This window comes from Mastigoproctus giganteus, chromosome 7, assembly GCF_048544385.1.
Source record: "Mastigoproctus giganteus isolate SK-2022 chromosome 7, ASM4854438v1, whole genome shotgun sequence".
In the NCBI taxonomy this organism is placed as follows: Eukaryota; Metazoa; Arthropoda; class Arachnida; order Uropygi; family Thelyphonidae; genus Mastigoproctus; species Mastigoproctus giganteus.
This window is the reverse complement of record NC_143581.1, coordinates 161,686,359-161,705,753: the sequence shown is the minus strand read 5'-3', so window position 1 is coordinate 161,705,753 and position 19,395 is coordinate 161,686,359. Positions and strand designations below refer to the sequence as shown.

The window sequence follows — 19,395 nt, the reverse complement described above, 5'->3', positions numbered from 1 at the left end:
GTGGAATCCCACAGGTTTTGGTGTTGGCACCATTGTTGTTTTCTATATTTATCAATGATATTGATAAAGGTATAACAGGCTTAATGTCTTAGTTTGCAGATGATACATATATGCACGCATATACATAATGTATGTTAAGGTTTTAAAAGAAATGCTGTTTATGAAGATAAAAAAAAGAGGTTTTAGTTTAGCAGCATATTTATCCAAGATGATTCTATTGCATCCTCATCTAAATATAACTTACTAGCAATCTTGGTAAACCACCTCCTACCATACCCAGTATACTCGACGCAGTGTCTTCTGTGGTCTTCTGACAGAAGAATTTTAGAAGAAATCTTGATGACAAGCACCAGTTCCTAATAGTACTTCTCCATTTGTGCTTCTTGTGTTCCTGTTCTGTGTTGCCTTTTTGTAATTTCTTAATTCCACTGTTATTTTTCTTTCTGCTTGAAAATTTGCCTATATCCAGCAAATTCCTAAAAAAGATGGCAAATCTCACCCATCTAATCACTGTCCTATTACACTTATCTCTACTCTTTCCAAATGAAGAAACCCATCAACCACTAATTCTAACACTATCTCAAAACCCTCCATCTGATCAATGATTGTCAAAATGGATTCTTCCAGTGTCAACCTATTCGTGATATATATTGGCTTATGTACCCTATCTTTGGACAGACTTGATGGAAAAGCTTGGCGGAATTCAAGTGGTTGCTCTTGATATTTATTTGTTTGAGATAAAGGTCTTCTAAACAAGCTCTTATGGACTGCTGACTGTGTTTTGCAATTGGGCCTTAAGTTTTCTCTGACCACTCACTGCAAGCAGTTTCGCTCGCTCTCTCTCTCTCTCTCTCTCTCTCTCTCTCTCTCTCTCTCTCTCTCCCCCCCCCTCTCCTTACTTCTCCACTAATGCTGGTATTCCTTGAAGTTCAGTTCTTTCCCCCACTCTTTTCTTCTTCCACTTGCTGGAAATTGAAATCGTATTTAGTTTTGCTGATAATAACACACACTACTGTGATAAAAGCATAGCTTCAATTGCTCAAATAGCTTCCACCAAGTCCTTAAATGCTGATCTCCAAGTAACTTCTCCAACAGAAATAAAAAAAAAAAAAAAAAAAACTTAGTTAACTTCAATTCCTTTAAGCTGAGACCCATCTTATTTCTCACTTAAAAAAAAAAGTGTCTACTACTATGTAATCTTCAATGGCACTCATGTTTCTAGATAACATTAGATATCTCTAGTAAGGATTACCCTACTTCTAATCTCATTTGGCATAAGCACATGAGAAGTATCACTTCCTGTACATCAAATAACTGTTTTTATTTATTTATTCATGACCCTTTTTCTAAATAACTATTTGCTCTGTACAAATCTGAAATCATCCCTACTATGGAATATAATTTCTACATCTGGGGATGGGGATTCCAAACACTCTCTCAAACTTCTAGACTCCATTCAAAAATAGGCAATCAGGCTAATTAACAACCTGTCTCTTAGAAAGTCCGCCTACTCGTCTCATGGATATTCAGTTCCTGCTGCATGCCCTTTCTATAGATACTTCCAGTGGGCATTGTTACTTCTGAATTGGCATTTGTAATTCCCCTATTCTCTCTCCCAGTCCAAACATGGGCCTCAAACATATCAACATCCATTCACTGTCAAATCTAAACTTACAGAACCAATTTTTCCTCTTCCTCATTTATCCCTTCTAGTTGTTTCTTGAACAACCTTCCTTCACATGTATTTCCTGAAAATTAGAGGAACTCAAGTATAATTAGTATTTAGCATTATAGTAGCAAATGATGCAAGAAAGCAAGCTTTAACACATATGAAAAAAAAAAAAAAAAAAAAAACCTCTTTCCATATCACCTGACCATCCCCTCCAATAATTTCCCCAATTCCTTTGAATTTGTTCAAACTACCCACAGCAGATAGAAGTTTGTTTCAACAATCAACCACCCGTTGACTGAAGGCAAACTTCCACATAGATCCTGCAAAAACCTTCCTTGGCAGTTTGTTTTTCTTTCAATTCTCTTGGTGACAAGATTCAGATAAGAAGGTTAGGCAGTTCATGTTTACAATACACAGAAAATCTAGCAGTCTTCTGAAATGTTACACAGTTGGCATCCTACTTAAGGACATTGTCAATGAACTTTGCGCACGCGTGCACACGCGCACACACACACAATGAAGGAAATGCTGTGGTCTCACGTAACAGAACCATACTAAAGATTTCCTGTGATCCAACTTTTACATACTTCAATGCTGACTAGCAATTTGCTAATGAAAATAAGCAAAATGTTTTCAAAAAATTCTGAATTTAATGATAAAGCCATAGTTTTACTATTTTTTTTGCAAAAAAAGATGGAGAAAAACTGAAGGGTTAAAAAGAGTCAAATCTAGAGTTGACTGGTGTGAACATTATTTTTCAAATAAATGTCAAGTTAATTTACATAACTTCACATTTTACTTTCTGCATTATAATATCTACATGTGATGTGAGATATATGTCATCTAACTCAATGCTATATATATTGTTCCTGCCCAGGGCTGGATTCCAATTAAAAATCTAGTAATGAAGGATCAATACAGTTTTCGACGAGTTGTTCGTTTTTGTGCCAAAGCAACTAAGGCTAGGAGGCATCAGTGTATTTTATCTGTAATACTGCATGGTAGGTTGGCCCGTTTTATTGTTGGATTAAAAACCGGTTCTTACTGGGGAGATATCTATGTAACCTCATACAAGACTGACTACACAGCATGGTGGGATGGGTGCCAAAAAAAAATTCTCATCTGCTTATACTTTGACATGACCACTTAAAGTTGACAACTAATCATTTTTGACAAACAATCATTGCTGTATTTATCAGTCACACATGCTTGAATCATGGTCAACTCAAACATGGACCTGCTACCGCACTCGCACACCGACCACTCAGTTAATTACATTACCCAAGCTTATTACTAAAATGGTGCGGGAAGGAAACTGTGTTACCTGCAAAACTTTTGATAGTTTCAATTAAATACAGTGCAATAATAATTTCTGCAATCAAAAGAACTTCCTGCTAAACTATTCTATAACTAGACAAACAAAAAAAAGTTTTCACCTATAAATATTTTCAGTGTTAATGAAATTTTTATGATTCTATTTTTATGTACTTACTTGTCTATTATGCAACTGTCGGTCAACATATATTTGGCCTTCTGTAATATATCCAGTCAAATCAGGAATGGGATGAGTAATATCTAAAAATAAAGAATTTAGAAATAAGGAACACTTTTCATTATCTTGCTGTTCAATTGCCTTACTATCAGTCATAAGTAAAGTATTCGAATACTTGTTGAAACAAAGAATTGAGAAGTATTACTCTGCAGCAAACCTACTCTCTGACAAACCAATATGGCTTCAGGAAAGGCAGATCTACTATTGATGCCCTGGATCAAATTATAAATGCGGCCAACACCTGTGAACAAAAATATTTCCTTGTCATCTCAGTCGACTTTGCCAGGACGTTCGACACCCTTTGGTGGCCAAGCATCCTGGCAATGCTCAGAAGGGCAAATTTCCCAGTGCATCTTTAAATGAATTGCACAGTATCTCTGCACAGGAAAACCACTGTGAGAGCCCCATATGCCCAAGTCACACAGCAGGTGCAACAGATGCTGTCCACAGGGCTCGATTCCCAGCCCCATGTTATGGAACATGGTATTTGACGAGTTTCTGCAAAAAAACCTAGGAAACATTACATGTTCAGCTTATGCTGATAACCTGGCGATAACCTGGCCTTGATGTTTGCTGCAGGACACAATTGGAAGCTTCAGGAAATAGAGCCCTCGAAACCCTACAGGAATGGGCAACTCAACACAACCTACAAATCTCTGTCGCTAAAACCTGCTCAATCTTACTAACGGGGCATCTGCACTCAAACAGATCACCACAGATAAAGATACAAAAAAAAAAACCAGTTTGAATGGATACCCGGCTTAAATATCAGGGTCTCCCCTATAGATAATAACCTTACTTTTAAACTGCACCTCAAGTACTTGCAGAGGAAAATTAAAAACTATGCTTCACTGTTTGCCAGGATTACCAGGAAAGACTGGGGGCTCAAAAGGAGAACCCTCAGTCTATTCTACAAGACAGTCTTTCTACCTGCTATTACATATGCCGCTCCAGTCTGGTACAACAAAACCACAATGGTCTCCAATCAACAGAAGCTAGAAACTATCCAGAGGACAATATTACTGACAACTTCTCGAGCCTGCTGCACGATCAGCCGGTCAGCACCCTAGCCTTTCCACACCAGAGGAAAGGCTACCACCTTCCGAGACTTCACCTCAAACACAGCAAACAACCAAAAAATGGAAAACCGACGCTTGACCGAATACTTACATGACCTCTGGCAGCAATGCTGGAATGACAGCACAAAAGGCGCCATTACCAAAAAATTCATTCCAGACCTCAGAAAAACTCATCCAGAAATGCTGGTCTGGCTTTCCCCAGGCCTACTGTCCTCATACCTACTCACTGGGCATGGGGCAATCAGAGGAAAGTTAATAACAATGGGATTAACAGACAACACCCCATGCTCCTGCAGAATCCCAGAGACCTAGGAGCACCTAATGTATACTTGCCCAATCTATGAAGACCTAAGATGTGTATTAATTACCAAAATACACTTTAATCCAAAGGATCAAGAGCATTACCTCTTGGAATCCAGCAAGACCAATAATGCCTTTACCAACTTCGCACAGGAACTCTTTTACAGAAGGACCCTCCCACCCATAATCTTGGCTTATATCACCACTGTACATCAGAACTGAGGACAGAGCACAATCTTGACAGCGAATACCAACACAAAGGCCTCTCCATATACGAGGACTAACATGGGACCCCTGATCCCATGAACGTCAACATCAGAACAGACAAACTTTTACTGGTGTCTGATGTCAAGCATGCAGGGATGGGTTCCCTCTGGCCCATCCCCCAAGGACTAAAGAATAAACCATTTTAAAAACCACAACATGAAACCAAAGATGGGACTTTGTCCTAAAGGAAGGCACAGAAAGGATGTCTCTGCTCCTGAAGGAACAAATGGCCCACTCCACCAACGAAAACTCCAGCAATGGAGCCAAGTACAGAATCTTGTTTTCCCCACAGAATACTGGACTATCTCCGAACCTAACCTCACTACTATTGACTCTCGGACGGGACTCCCCAGTCCCCCCTCAAATGGGAAAGACCTGGACATGGATCACTATGGTGGCCCTGATATAGAGACAGCCTATTGGTGACTCTTAATCCACTCTCCCTTGAGCAGATCTTTCCTTTCAACTTCCCCAGGCGGGAGGATTGGGTTTCCTCTTCTCACCTACCCAAAATTTCACTCTGGTGATGCATGGGCATTCCCCCCCCCAGAAAATGGGGGGTAACTTTCACTATCGGCCTCTCCTTCCTACTTCACCCCCCCCCCCAGTCTTCAGTCCTAATACTTTCTCTTACACTGTTCGTCCCCATGTCCAAACTTAAATTACAACAAAATTTTGTCCGACCTTTTAGGCTCCTAGAACTCGCCCTTTCAGCGTACAACCCTATGCAGCACTCTTTAGGTAACGAAATCTTACCTAGATCAACTGCGATCACGTCAATTTTTTTTTTTAGGTCCTTGCCACTGAAATCCAAGGAAAGTAGGTGGCAGGACCTGCTAGAGTATCACTTACTGGTAACACCTGACTAGCCTCCACGTGGCAGGGTATGGGCAACGCCTGCCAATAAGCCAGAGGAACAATGGGCAGAATATCTTACACAACCCACACACTTTTAAATCTCTGGCTTGACAGTGTTCTGTTTCCGATACAACGTGCATACATGGAGATGGGGAAACCCCAGATGCCATTTGACCCTTATATACCTTATACCATTAGTGCAATAAATCACCTTTTCAGCATCATATGAAATAACGTGACTTGAGGACAGCAGCTAAAACAAAAACTGTATATCAAGTAATTTTTGATTCTGTAAATATGCGGTTGCACAAATGAAAAATCTGCAATTCACTCCATATATAAACAGAATCATACACATGACACGTGTATGTGATTATGACAGCATTTCAAGGAATTTATTTTTTTAGAGATTTTTTGTTAAAGTTCTCAACCATTTGTCATATAATATTATTTTAGATGTACAGCTAATTATCATATTTACAATTTATAATAATTAGTTTTATATAATTCATACTGCAAAAACTTCATAAATACTACTGACTATTATTTATAATTACTAAAACAAAGTTATATTTTTAGAAAGCACTTTTCGTTTTCCTTCTGAACTTCCGACTTGCTTATGTTACAAGTTGTGGCACAATACCTGTGAAAAATAACTTTTTGATGTAACAAAAGAAACTTTTTATTACATCAGAAAAGTTTCTTTTTATAAATTTTGGTGTAACTTTTTGATGTAACAAAAGTTACTATAATTATCATATGGAAATTTTTTCTGGGAGCTAAAAAAAAAAAAGAAACAAGACTGTTGCAGAGATTTAAGTAAGATGGAAGAGAAGTAAACACTTGAGAGGGCAGACTTTAATAATGACAAAAGAGAACATGGCAGTTCATATCTAAAGCAGTGTGACATGACAAAATGTGCAAATATTTGTGCAAATAAAAGCCTAGAAATCCACAAGTTATGATCAGAATAATCAGCACATGGAAAGAACTGATAATTTCAGAGGGGGAATGAAAAATGGATGCCACATGGTAAAAATGTCTGTTCATGCTATTTCTCAGGAATTAATGTTTTCCAAATTTGTAGCTATCGATGCACTGAGAAATTTAAATCCTGAAGTGAAGCAGGCATAAAATATTGACTGACAGTTGCGACATCTTGGTATAGCTGGTTATCTCATCCTGCCATCAGACCTTAAAGCTAAATCTACACGTGGAAGATGCCACACAAACAAACCTATGCTTACAGGACGCAGAGTTGTACTCCATGAATTTTCAAGAAAGGGGTGCAGTCCACTAGCCTTTTGATAACAAAAACAAGTGAATGTCATTAATTGGCATGGTGCAATGCAAACCAAACTCAAATGGAAATAGGTCCTGTAGAGTTTCAGAATGTCAGATGTGTCTTAACTGAAAAAAATATTTTATCATACTTGTTTTACTGTTATATAATTTCAATGAACTGTGTGTGTGTATGCTGCTTACTATGCTTCCTTTCAAAGGACCAATAAACGACTGAACTTTATAGACTATAGTTTAATGCATTCATTAAACTTACTTGAAAGAATTTAATTCAAAACTATATATTAAAAACTTACTTATAAATATATGTTATTTATATATATAAATTAACATAAGATTGTATAACTTTGTACTTAGTACATCTGAAACAATAAGAAAAATATTTCCCAAAACACTCAATGTCACACGTACTGTTTAGCATAGAACTTCACATGTTAACACCAACACAAAAATAGGCAGTTACAGAAGAGAGCAAAATGGATATTAAAAAAACTAATGGGAAATTTATGCAGGTCAATGCTAAATGTTTAAGGCAAAAATTCCTCAGTGAAGATTACTGGGAGTATAAACTAGATTTTTAACAGGCTAAAAGTAGAAAACTTGTTTCTTGGCCTAATGGTACCTGAGAATTCTGGTCTCTTGCCAAAGCTAATGGCCACAACTTTTTCCCATCTCTGCTCCCACCTCTGTCAAAACCAGACGGTTCTGTTGTCACTTCAGTCAAGGATAAAGCTGACCTGCTAGCAGCCCACATTTCTTCCAACTCATGTATTAATGATCTTGGTAAAACACCTCCCACCATTCCCAATGCCTCCTGTAGTCTTCCATCAAAAGGATATTAACAAATCTTGATGCTAAGAAAGCTCCAGGTGCTGATGGTATTTCTCCACTTGTTCTAAAAACCTAAAAATCCTGTTCTTTGCCGCCCTTTTTCACTTTCTTATTCCAAAGGTGTTTTTCCTTCTGCTTGGAAATTTGCTCATATCCAGCTAATTCCTAAAAAGGATGACAAATCCCTCAGATCCAATTATCGTCCCATTGCAATTACTTCTCTTTCTAAAGTAATGGAGAAATCAATTAACTGCCAACTCAAACTACCTAGAACAGTATGGATTCCGTCAGTGTCGATCCACTGGTGATATTCTGGCTTATGGTACCCATTTATGGACAAATTCAATGGAAAAGTTTGGTGAAACACTAGCAGATGCTCTTGACATCTCAAAAGCTTTCGATCGTGTTTGGCATAAAGGTCTTCTAAACAAGCTTCCATCTTATGGTTTGCCAACTGTTTTTTGTAATTGGTTATCCAGTTTTCTCTCTGATCGCTCACTGAGGGTGATGGTAGATGGCTCTCTGTCTTCTAACTAATCCACTAATGCTAGTGATCGGTTCAGTTCTTTCCCCCACTCTTTTCCTCTTGTATATTAATGACCTTCTTCCATTGACTGGAAATCCTATCCATAGTTTTGCCGATAATAGGACATTGCATTCCACTTTTCACTTTGAGAAACCTTCACTGCTCAATCAGCTTGAACTTCTCGAATATCTGCTACCAATTCGTTAAATGCTGATCTCCAGGTAATCTTCCAGTGGGGCAAAGACAACTTAGTTGCTTTTCAATCCTTCTAAATCTCAGTCTTGTCTTATATCTCGCAAAAAGGATTCTTCACCTCCTATGCTTATCTTTGGCGACACTCTGATTTCTAGGCAAAATGATATATATCTTTTGGGGATTACCTTGACTTCTAATCTTGCTTAGCACAAGCACATTACAAATATTGCTTCCTCTGTATTTAAAAACTTTGTTTTCTCTTTCGCTCTCGGCATTACTTTTCTTCCAAACAGCTGTTCACTTTGTACAAATCGCAAATCTGCCCTACCATGGAATATCATTCCCACGTTAGCATTAAGCAGAGACATATGATGCAAGAAAGCAAGCTTATGCAGCATCAGCCTTAAAAAAAAAAAAAAACAAACAAAAAAACACACTTCCACTTCACCCCTCCGTTTGTTCAATATACCTGTTCAGCTGAGCCTTAAATTTATTTAGGCTATCAACATCCACAACAAGGGATGGAAGTCTGTTCCACCACCTAACCAACTACCCGCTGGTTAAAGGCAAATTTCCGCACATCTATCATACATCTGTCTTTCCTCAATCTCGATTTATGCCCTCTCAGGTGATTATTCTGACCAAGAGGAAGAATCCCATCAGCATTGAGCATGCTCAAACCATTCAAGGCTTTATACACCTCTATCAGATCACCTCGCCAGTGCCTAGTCTCCAGACACTGTAATTTGCAGAACTTAAGCCTTTCTTCGTAAGAGCAACCCTTTGTTCCATTCACTAATCTTGTTGCCCTTCTCTGTACTCGTTCCAGTAGCTCAACATCTTTCTTGAAATGAGGCCTCTAGACCTGTATACAGTACTCAAGGAGAGGAGTGGCCTGAACATTGCCTTATATAAGGGAATAATCACTTCCTTATCCCTGCTAGAAAAATTCCTGTATATCATTGACAAGACACCATGAGCTACTCTTGCAGCTCATCTGCACTGCTCAGAGAACTTCATATCTGCCTGCACAATTACCCCCAGGTCCTTTTCATTTTCTACCACTGTCAGTGTAGTACCACAGAGTTGATACGTTGCCCTGGGGTTGCTGTTTCCCATATGTAGTACTTTACATTTGTCAATGTTAAACTTCATTTGCCACCTCTCAGCCCATCTGTTCAACCTTCCCAGATCCTGTTGCAGGAGCATAGCGTCAGTAGTGTGCTTAACAACCCTGTCTTCTCCCCCTCAACCATCCCTTTATGCATAGCAGCAAGTTGCCTCCAATGCCACACTGCTCCAATTTGTGCAGCAGTCTTCCAGGTGCAACAGTATCAAAAGCCTTTCTAAACTCCAAGTATATAATATCAAAGTTATTCCCTGCATCCAGTTCTTTTGTGACTGCATCATAGTATCAAATCAAATTGGTCAGGCAAGACTTTCCCTTAAAAAACCATGCTGTCTCCGAACTATAACTGAAGTCTTGTCTAGATAATCCTGCAGTGCTTTAATCAGTGCCTCCATTAATTTTCCTGGAACAGAAGTTAAACTCACAGGTCTATAATTACTTGTGACAGCCTTTGATCCTCCTTTGTGAATATAGGTCACATTTGCACATCTCCATCTATGGGTACCTCCCCTGAGTCCAAGGAAGCTCTCATAATTATGGCTAAGGGTTTGCTTACTTCCTCTGCTGCCTCCTTTAATATAACTGGATAGATCCCATCCACCCCGGGTGCCTTTCTTGTGTTTATCTTCAACAGTTTCTCCTCCACTTTACTCTCAGTTATTACAAGATTCTCTAGCTTACTGCTAGAGTTGAATACACCTCTAGCTTTCCCCTCGCTAAATAACTCCTCATGTGTGAATGTCGATGCAAAATATTCATTTAGTTTGTTAACTACCTGGGCAGGATCATCAACAGTTGAACCATCGATATCAAGTGGACCAATCTGATTCATACCCTTCTTTCTAGAGTTTACAATAGTAAAGAACTCTTTGTTGTTTTTCTTTGCATCCTTTGCCAAAGATTTCTCTTAATCTGCCTTTGCCTGCCTAACCTCCTTTGTATATTTCTGGGTTTTTTTTAAAGTATATTCATCAGTAATTATATATAAAATTACAGATGTGTAAAATCTGTAAAATTACAAAATAAATCAGTAGCACTTCAACTAATTTTTTTTTTTGGTAAAAAACTCTGATGTGACAGTAAATTTCAAGTAACTTTCAAAATTTACATTAAAAGTTAGTTCAGACTTCTTATCAGCAGTAAAACATCACAGAACTTTTCTTAGAAGTGCAAACTGATCTTATACACTAATTCCTTCAACTTTAACCCAGTAGTGGTCACTTTGGTGTATTCCATATACCAAAGCAACTTACATTTAAAAAAAAATATATATATATCTATTATTAGAGCAATATCAATGTGAATTGCAGCATTTCTTCATTAGTGGTTTGACTTTTGATCTACATCATTAATTATTTTGTTAAAGATGTTTGGCCAAGGACCAGGGGTGGGGGGGGGGAAGAGGAGAACAGTAAACCCTAGAATTTGCAATTTGGATTTAATAGGTTAAAAAAGCAATTAGCACAATAGTGTACTGAATGAAAGTGGTAACTTGTGAGTGATTAGCAAGCATCCCAGTTTGTGGATAAGCCAATTATCATAATTAACTGCTCATCTGTCCCGTTTCTTTATTATAATCTCACTTATTCCCTGCATCCAGTTCTTTTGTGACTGCATCATAATATTCAATCAAATCGATCAGGCAAGACTTTCCCTTAACAAAACCATGCTGTGTCCCTGAGAAAAGTGGCAAAAAGAAAGAGTGTGCATCTGAGTGTTGCACAAAAATTAAAGCTATTAGAGAAGTTATCCATGGTGTCTCTTTCCCAAATCTCTGAGGAATATGGTATGGAAAAAAAAAATAACTGTATCTGATAATGTAAACAGCAAGGCTAAGCTTAAATAACTACAGGCAGTGTATTCTGTCATTCTTTATGTTCAACTGCAGAACAAACTTTGACTTCATAATTGTACTGGTATTGTCTACTTTCAAATAAATTACATATCTTCAAAAGTTGACATCTCCCATTTATTAAATACTGACAGTCTAAAAGCAATTAATACTTGAATTACAAATAAATACAACTTCAAGCTCTGTAGTGTTAACTGCATCAACACTACAAAGGTCTTTACACTCACAGCATGAAATAATTTTGCCCTCACAATGAGTTCTATTGGCACTGCACTACTTTCAAATAACAGAACACACACAATGATGCTTCAACAGTTAATGCAGGTTCACTATTTCTGAGAGCCCCACAAGCACAGCACTGGCACCACAAGATTAAAGAGTTTTCACTGACATAATGTTGAAGGAAGTGTTTCAATAACTGGCAACAGAGAGAACATGAAATTAGCAACCTTGAAGATGCAGTTTATTATAAGCTACAACAGCGCTTAACTGGTTTAGGTGTACAAAGAGCTGATGTGAATTCAGCTGGATAGAAGCTCACTGAACACATTAGAAAATGCCAGTACTTCAACTTCTTGACTCTAACTCTGAATACAGTTTTTCCCTGCAACACTAAACAGTCGAAATAAATTACTTTCTAATGATTATGTATCAACCAATAAAGCCAAGGTATATAATAATAACTTGTCTTTTATTATTTAACTTTATTTTGGTGTTTTTAATACATATATATATATACAGAATAACTATTGTCAATTATATGGATTAAAACTGGGTCTTTGGGGGGGGGAGAATTGATTTAACAGACAATCTACAATAACTGACACCTCTTCCCCCCACTAGTCTGTAAAATCAGGGGTTTACTGTAAAAGGAAAGTTTCTGTTAGATCTGTGAAGCCAATTTTGGCATATAACAAGTGCTCTAAAGCAAGAATTAAAATTAACCTAATCTGTAGCATAAAAAAATAAATAAATAAAAGATGCATACTACCACAATCTTTGATCTGAAGCAAACAAATGGAAATGCTTGCCAGCATCACATATTATCTTCAGTTAAGTGTCTCTGCAAAATCCAGTCAATGAGGCATGCAGGTGTTTCTAATTTTGTTTCTTTGAAGTTTTTCTTGCCAACAGTAAAAATAACACCCAAAGCCAGGCATTAAAAAAAAAAAAAATCATTAAAAAAAAATGCATAAATAAAAACATATCAGATGGGAGATTTTATTTTAAAAAATTAATTAAAAATGCTTCTAATATAAAAAATGGATTTTTCTCATAAAAGATTGAAAATTAAGATTCCACCAAGAACGTGAAGAATTTTGAATTATTTCTTGTTGTTTTTTAACTTGTAAAGTGGGTGGTGCACAAAAAGCAGCATGTTGCTAATTTTATAAATGTACATGCCAGTCAGAAGGTTAAAGATAATACTTGTGGACACATTCACTCTAATATTCCCTGATAGAGATTTCCTAATCTGGCATCTCCTTTGGCTTAAAATCTCTTCATCCCATTTTGTCAAATTCATTTACTGCCTGTATGGCACTCCCCTCAGCATATCACTTGGAACTTGAATTATTTCCTTTAAAACTAGGCTTTCTCCAATCTAATGTTCCTAATAATGAAGTACTTTTCTTTGCTGATTTTAATATTCACTGACACCTGATGGCTTTATAGCTGTATGGGCTCAACTGGTTGAAGGCTTTTGCTATTGCCATCATATGACTTTACACATTTGCTCATTTGCCTACTGCAATAAGAATCTTAATGAAGCACCCAACATATTTTTAAATTTCTTCCTCAACAACTTCTCAAAGAACACAATGGTAGTTTCTATGTATCTCAGGTCACAAGTTGCTGAACATTTCTTCTCAAATGCAAACTCTGTCTAGTGATGGTTGGCATAAATTATTTTCATAATCAAAATAATCGATTATATGCAAATTAGTTGATTAAGAAATCAACAATAGCGACCAAATACATGCACACTCGCTCTCTCCCTCCCTACATATATTTCAACAGAATGGATCTATTGGCCAAGTGGTAACAGCACTTTGTTGTTTTTAGTATGGATAATATCATTAAATCAAATCCTCCAATGTCCTTTTTGTTGATTTTATAATATACCTAATTTTCATATAATCAATTATGCCCATCACTACCCCCCTCTTTCTTTCTTTCTCTCTCTCTCTCTCTCTCTCTCTCTCTCTCTCTCTCTCTCTCTCTCTCTCTCTCTCTCTCTCTCTCTCTCTCTCCATTCTAACTGTTGTGTCATTTAAATCTTCTAATCCCGATGTTTATTCAGTTCATGTTACTGATGTGTGTTTTTTTCATTTCACCATAAATCACTTCCTTCTTGTTTCTCAACCAAATGATACTCTAGCTTTATGCCAAAGCTATTAGCTACAAATTCTGTCAATCCACACTTCAAAATCTATTACACCCAGATGGTTCTACAGCATCCTTTCCCAAAGATAAAGCTGACTTACTTGCATCTTACCATTCCTATAAAACTAACACAAATGATCTTGGTAAATTGCCTCTTATCACATTTATTCATCTCCTTGGTTTTCTGGCAGAAAATGACTACAACAATGCTGAACAATCTTAATGCCAATATGCCTCCAGGTCCTGATGGAACTTTTTCAGTTTTAAACTTTTGCTATGGATTTTAATTCCTATTCTGTGCTTCCTTTTTACACTCTCTTATTCCACTGGTGATTTTCTTTCACTGAAAATCAATGTTCGTATCCAGCCAATTCCTTAAAACTGAAACAAATCCCTCTCATCCAATTATCCCATTGCACTTCCTCAATTATTTCCAAAGTTATGGAAAAATCTGTTATCCACCAATTTATATAAATCCTGACACCTTCCATCTGATTAATAATCATAATATGGGTTATGGGGGATCTCATGTTACTTCAATATTATTCATCTTTGGACAAATTCCATAGAAAAGTCAGGATCATTTTGAATATATATTAATTTACTTTATACATACCATCATTGGGCATAGTTAGAATCGGTATTTGCGTTATAGAACCATTACGACCTTCTACTCTGCCTGCTCGCTCATAGATAGTTGCTAGATCAGTATACATATAGCCTGGAAATCCTCTTCTACCTGGCACCTCTTCCCTAGCTGCAGAAACCTGATACAAAGAATAAAATATACTAAGAAAGCATGTAATTAAATGATCATTATTATACATAATGTGCTTCATTGTTTTAAGACAAGTTGGCAGAAATTGCCTTTCAAATGAAGTTATTTCACTGAAGACCCACTACTTAGAAAAACAGTAAACAGACCAAATGTATTTACCACTCAAGGAGAAAACTAATGAAAACTAACATTATGTGACAAAGCACATCTAGTTTAGTTTAAATGGGATTTAATTGTCAGTTCAAGATAAGAATGCCAGCATTAAAGAGAAATTTTTAGTCAGATACTCTGACTAACTACAGAATTTCACAATTCTCAATTCGTGTTAATCTTTTAGTTTAGCTGCAATAGACATTTACAAATAAACAAGGGTTATTCCAAAAGTAATGCATAGGACACACATACTCCTGACTCCATGTCTACATGATTGACATTTATCAGTATAATAATTTGAAGTTTAACCTCAACATCAGTGTGCTTCAGACAGAGTTCTTGAATTTAATGTTTGTGTAGAGGCTTTTAAAAATGGATGGTGATATTGCATCAGGTCAGACTGCAGTTTCTGATTAAAGATCTCTTATCAAAATTGAAACTTTACATGGCTAAACTACAACACAAATTTATGAATTGTTGCAGAAAGTGTGCAGCGAGTCAACAGCAGATCATAGCACAATTTTACTCTGGTCTCAAAGATTTTATCAAGGTCAGACCAGTGTTGAAGACAAGCAATGCTCAGGTAGACCAAGAAAATCTATGGACAAAGCATCAGCAGTCATTAGAACTGTCATTAGATGCATGACCTGTGAAAAAATATCCAACAAATCTGGAATACCAAAATCACCTGTTCACCAAATTTAGCTGAGGTGTTACAAAAATGAAGGGTTGCCAACCAATGGGTTCCATGTTTGCTGTCAAAAGGAAATCATAAAGAAATTGCAAGTTATTGACAAGGATGAAGGCTTTTAAAATGTATTGTTCCAATGATGAGACATGGACATGCAACTCTGAAGCTGAACTGAAGTCCAATCAGCTAAGTGGAAGACTCCATCTTCACCATACCCCTCTAAATGTTGCCAACAACAATCAAAAGTGAAACAAATGTCATCATGGCTTACAATTATGAGGGTATTATTCACATGATACTTGGAAGATCAGTAACTGGAGACTACAATGCAACATTTCTTCATCAACAGAATATGTCCAAAAAATTCATCAGAAAATGCCACAGATGTTGGAAACGGGTATACTCATACTCCATGACAATGCAAAGCCTCATATCACACAGTCTTCACAGCTTGTTTTCACTAATTACAAGTGGAAAGCACTACCTTACCACATTATAATCCTGATCTGAGTCTTTGCAATTACAATCTTTTCCCCAAGCTCGAGGAACCATTGCTTCAAGAAGACAGCTCAACAGCATTCAAAAATTACCAGAACACTGGCAAGAAATCATAAGGCATGAAGGAGACTACAATGAAGGTGTTTCATGTAAATTGTTAGAAAAAAAATTCATTTTAAATTAACTGCGTTTGTGCTTTACTTTTTGACTAACTCTCACAATGATTAACACATTTAGTCAATACGTGAAAGATAATAAATGTAAAGGCTTCTCACATGCTTATACAGCGGCAAGCTTATACAGCATCAGCCAAAAAGCGCGGGGGGGGGACCTCCCATTTCACCCATCCATTTGCTCCAAAAGTTTATCCACTTCTTCCTTGAATTTATTTAAGCTATCAACTTCCACAACAAAAGATGGAAGCTTGTTCCAGCAATCAACTACCCAATGGCTATAGGAAAATTCCCACACATCTATTCTATAACTGTCTTCCTTCAATTTGAATTTATGCCCCTTCAGGTCAGACTGCTTATGTACATACACTTACATATACGGAACAGCCGAATATGTATTTGAAACAGCACCACCTTACAAAATATTCTGCCAGCGCCCATTGCACCCGGCGCTGGGCATTTTTCATAATGGATTTAGCATGTCTTCACATTTAAAAGTTTGAGAACCACTGCCTTAAGCTAACAGGTGAGGCTGCAGCAGCTGATTCAATTTCTGCTGAGAACTTTCCATCACAACTCTGAGTGGAAATTGAAGCAAGTGTTCAATGTGGATGAAATGGGATTGTTCTGAAAGTGCATGCCAAGCAGAACATTTGTCTCGGTACAAGAGAAGACTGTTCAGAGTTTTAAAAGTCTCCAAGGGTCACTTTACATTGATGTTAAGAGGGAATACATCTGGAGATCATAAATTAAACCCCTCATGGTTTATCACTCCAAAAACCCATAGGCACTGAAGGGTTATTCTAAGGAGCATTTGACAGTTGTATGGCAATCTAACAAGAAAGTTTGGATTACAGCAGCTATCTTTGAATGCTACTTTTCCAATAACCCTGTTGTGAATTGAAAGCTTAGTGGGAGAGGATAAATGTGCCCTTTAAAATTCTTCTCCTCCTAGATAATGCACTGGATATCCCCAACATCATTGATGAAAACATTAATGTTATGTTTCTGCCACCAAATATGACATCCCTTATCCAACCTAAGGATCAGGGTGCCACTGACACTTTCAAAAGTTCTCTGGACATTTAATCACGTGTTAAGGATACACATGACAAAAATCAACTTTCTATGGAAGAAATATAACATCAAGAAAGCAATTGACACATTGGATATGTATGGGCAGAAATTTCAGTCTTGCATGCAGGAAGTTTGGAAAGAGATTTGGCCTGATGTCACTGAATCTCATGACTACAATCCTGAAGTTGAACTTTCCAATTCAATATATGACATCATTGCCACTGCAAGGAGAGTTGGATTTGAAGATGTAGATGAGGCCAACAAGGATAAGTTGGTTCAATCCTCACAGGGAAGCTCACCAATGAGGATCTTCTTGAATTGGAGAAAGACTTAAATGAAGAAGATCACTTCTTCTGTTCCTGAACCTGTTAAACACCTTTCAACAAATCTAATGACTGAATTTTTTAAGCACATTGATAATGCCATTAGTATCATTAATGAGAATAATCCTAATAGAGAGAGAAGCAGAACTCTTTGGCTTGTTACAAACTCTACAGGGAGATAAAAAATGTTCATCAGCTCTCTTGACCATTTTTTCAACAGAGGCTGAAATCGTCAGTCCACCGACACAGAGCCTGTATAAGTTGATTCATCATCCAATTAAATCAATTACAGCATCAATGTACTAATTGAAATAAAATAAATAAATGCATTTGAATCTACATTTTTGATAGTTATTTTTCATTTTGGAACATATCCCTATTTTACTGATGTAAAAGTCAATTCATTTTACGCAGCAATTTCTCAAAACCAATTAACAGTATAATGCGAGGGATACCTGCACTGTATACATTCTAATGCTTATTAAAGAATGTATTCAACCAAAAAAAAATAGATGAAAAAACTAATTTGATATCTGGTAATAAAAGCTTGTTTTAAATGGCAAGCTAATTAGTAGCAGTAAGGTAAAACTACCAAAGAATCTGTTGCATAATTTGTTTGTTAAAGAACTGAATTAATTTGGACATAATCATAATCAGTCAGTGTTTAACTGACAGTCCAAACAGAACTTCACATGCAGAAAATCCTAAGTGCACTGCACTGACAAGTAATCCTATGGCTGTATCTTAACATAAAGTGTATATGTTGTCAGTGAAGTTTAATTTCAAGCTGAAAGAGCAAATTTAAAAAAAGCTCTTGCTTTCCAAAATCAAAGGCTGACAACTATAAAAATATAATTGTAATGACTCTTCAACAGCCTATTTGCTATTTTCAATCTACTCCAACTTGTTTATGAATTTAAAGCACAAATACATATTTTTGAAGAGAAGAATTCCTCCTCTTCAAAAAGGTATAATCAGTTTTGATCAAAGATACCTGCTAACTTTCAAAAATCAAAATTCAGAAAACTAAGATGTTTGGTTTTAGCAGGAACTGTGTTCTGATACTATGAAAATTGATTATCAGAGTTTCCTTTGATATCAATAACTAATTAAAGCAGAGCATATCATCATGAAATACAAATAATTGCATTTTAAGTTCACAGTTTTTTTTTTTTTTATCCCCCTCTTCCCTGTTCTCTTCAATTGCATAGTACTGGCTATTCAAAATTAGTGCGTTGAATGCTGTGGTTAAAGTTGACTGTAGTTGAATGTGCACTATGCAAATTTACATGAACTGACTAACATAAGCATTCACATCACTCAACAAATTCAAGGTAATCTTCTTTTGCTTTTCTCATAATACATAAGATGCTAAACAAATTCACTTAAAAACACAAAATGCCAAATATTTAAAGTAACCTTTCTTTTAATAACAAATACAAAAACTGCCATACTTAACACAGAACAAAGTACCTGATAACCAGTAACAATGATGATGCATTAAACTCCGAGTTATTAATGATAGTTACAAAAAAATTTAAGATATTCACAATATACAAAATCCAGAAAACAAAAAATAAGTTTTTTTGACAGCAGATATCATAAGTGTTTATGCACTTCATCTGGTGAAAGACATCAATTTTCTTGCTATATGATATTAATGTTACACTAATACAAAATGAAAACTTTCTTTTTTCTGACTTTAAAATACAGAAGGAAATATGTGCATACAGTTAGTGACCACCAAATTATGA

The 19,395-nt window shown here is 36.5% G+C and overlaps 1 protein-coding gene across 1 annotated transcript in view; it reads right to left on the bottom strand.

Annotated features, from left to right (window-relative positions):
• Positions 1-19,395, bottom strand: part of Vha55 (V-type proton ATPase subunit Vha55) — a 199,087-nt gene that overhangs the window by 36,377 nt on the left and 143,315 nt on the right. Inside the window, exons 10-11 of the mRNA XM_090377158.1 lie at positions 14,565-14,715; positions 3,165-3,247 (exon numbers count right to left, since the gene is read on the bottom strand). Coding sequence (XP_090233284.1) covers positions 3,165-3,247; positions 14,565-14,715 — 234 coding nt within the window. The remainder of the gene's footprint in view (positions 1-3,164; positions 3,248-14,564; positions 14,716-19,395) is intronic.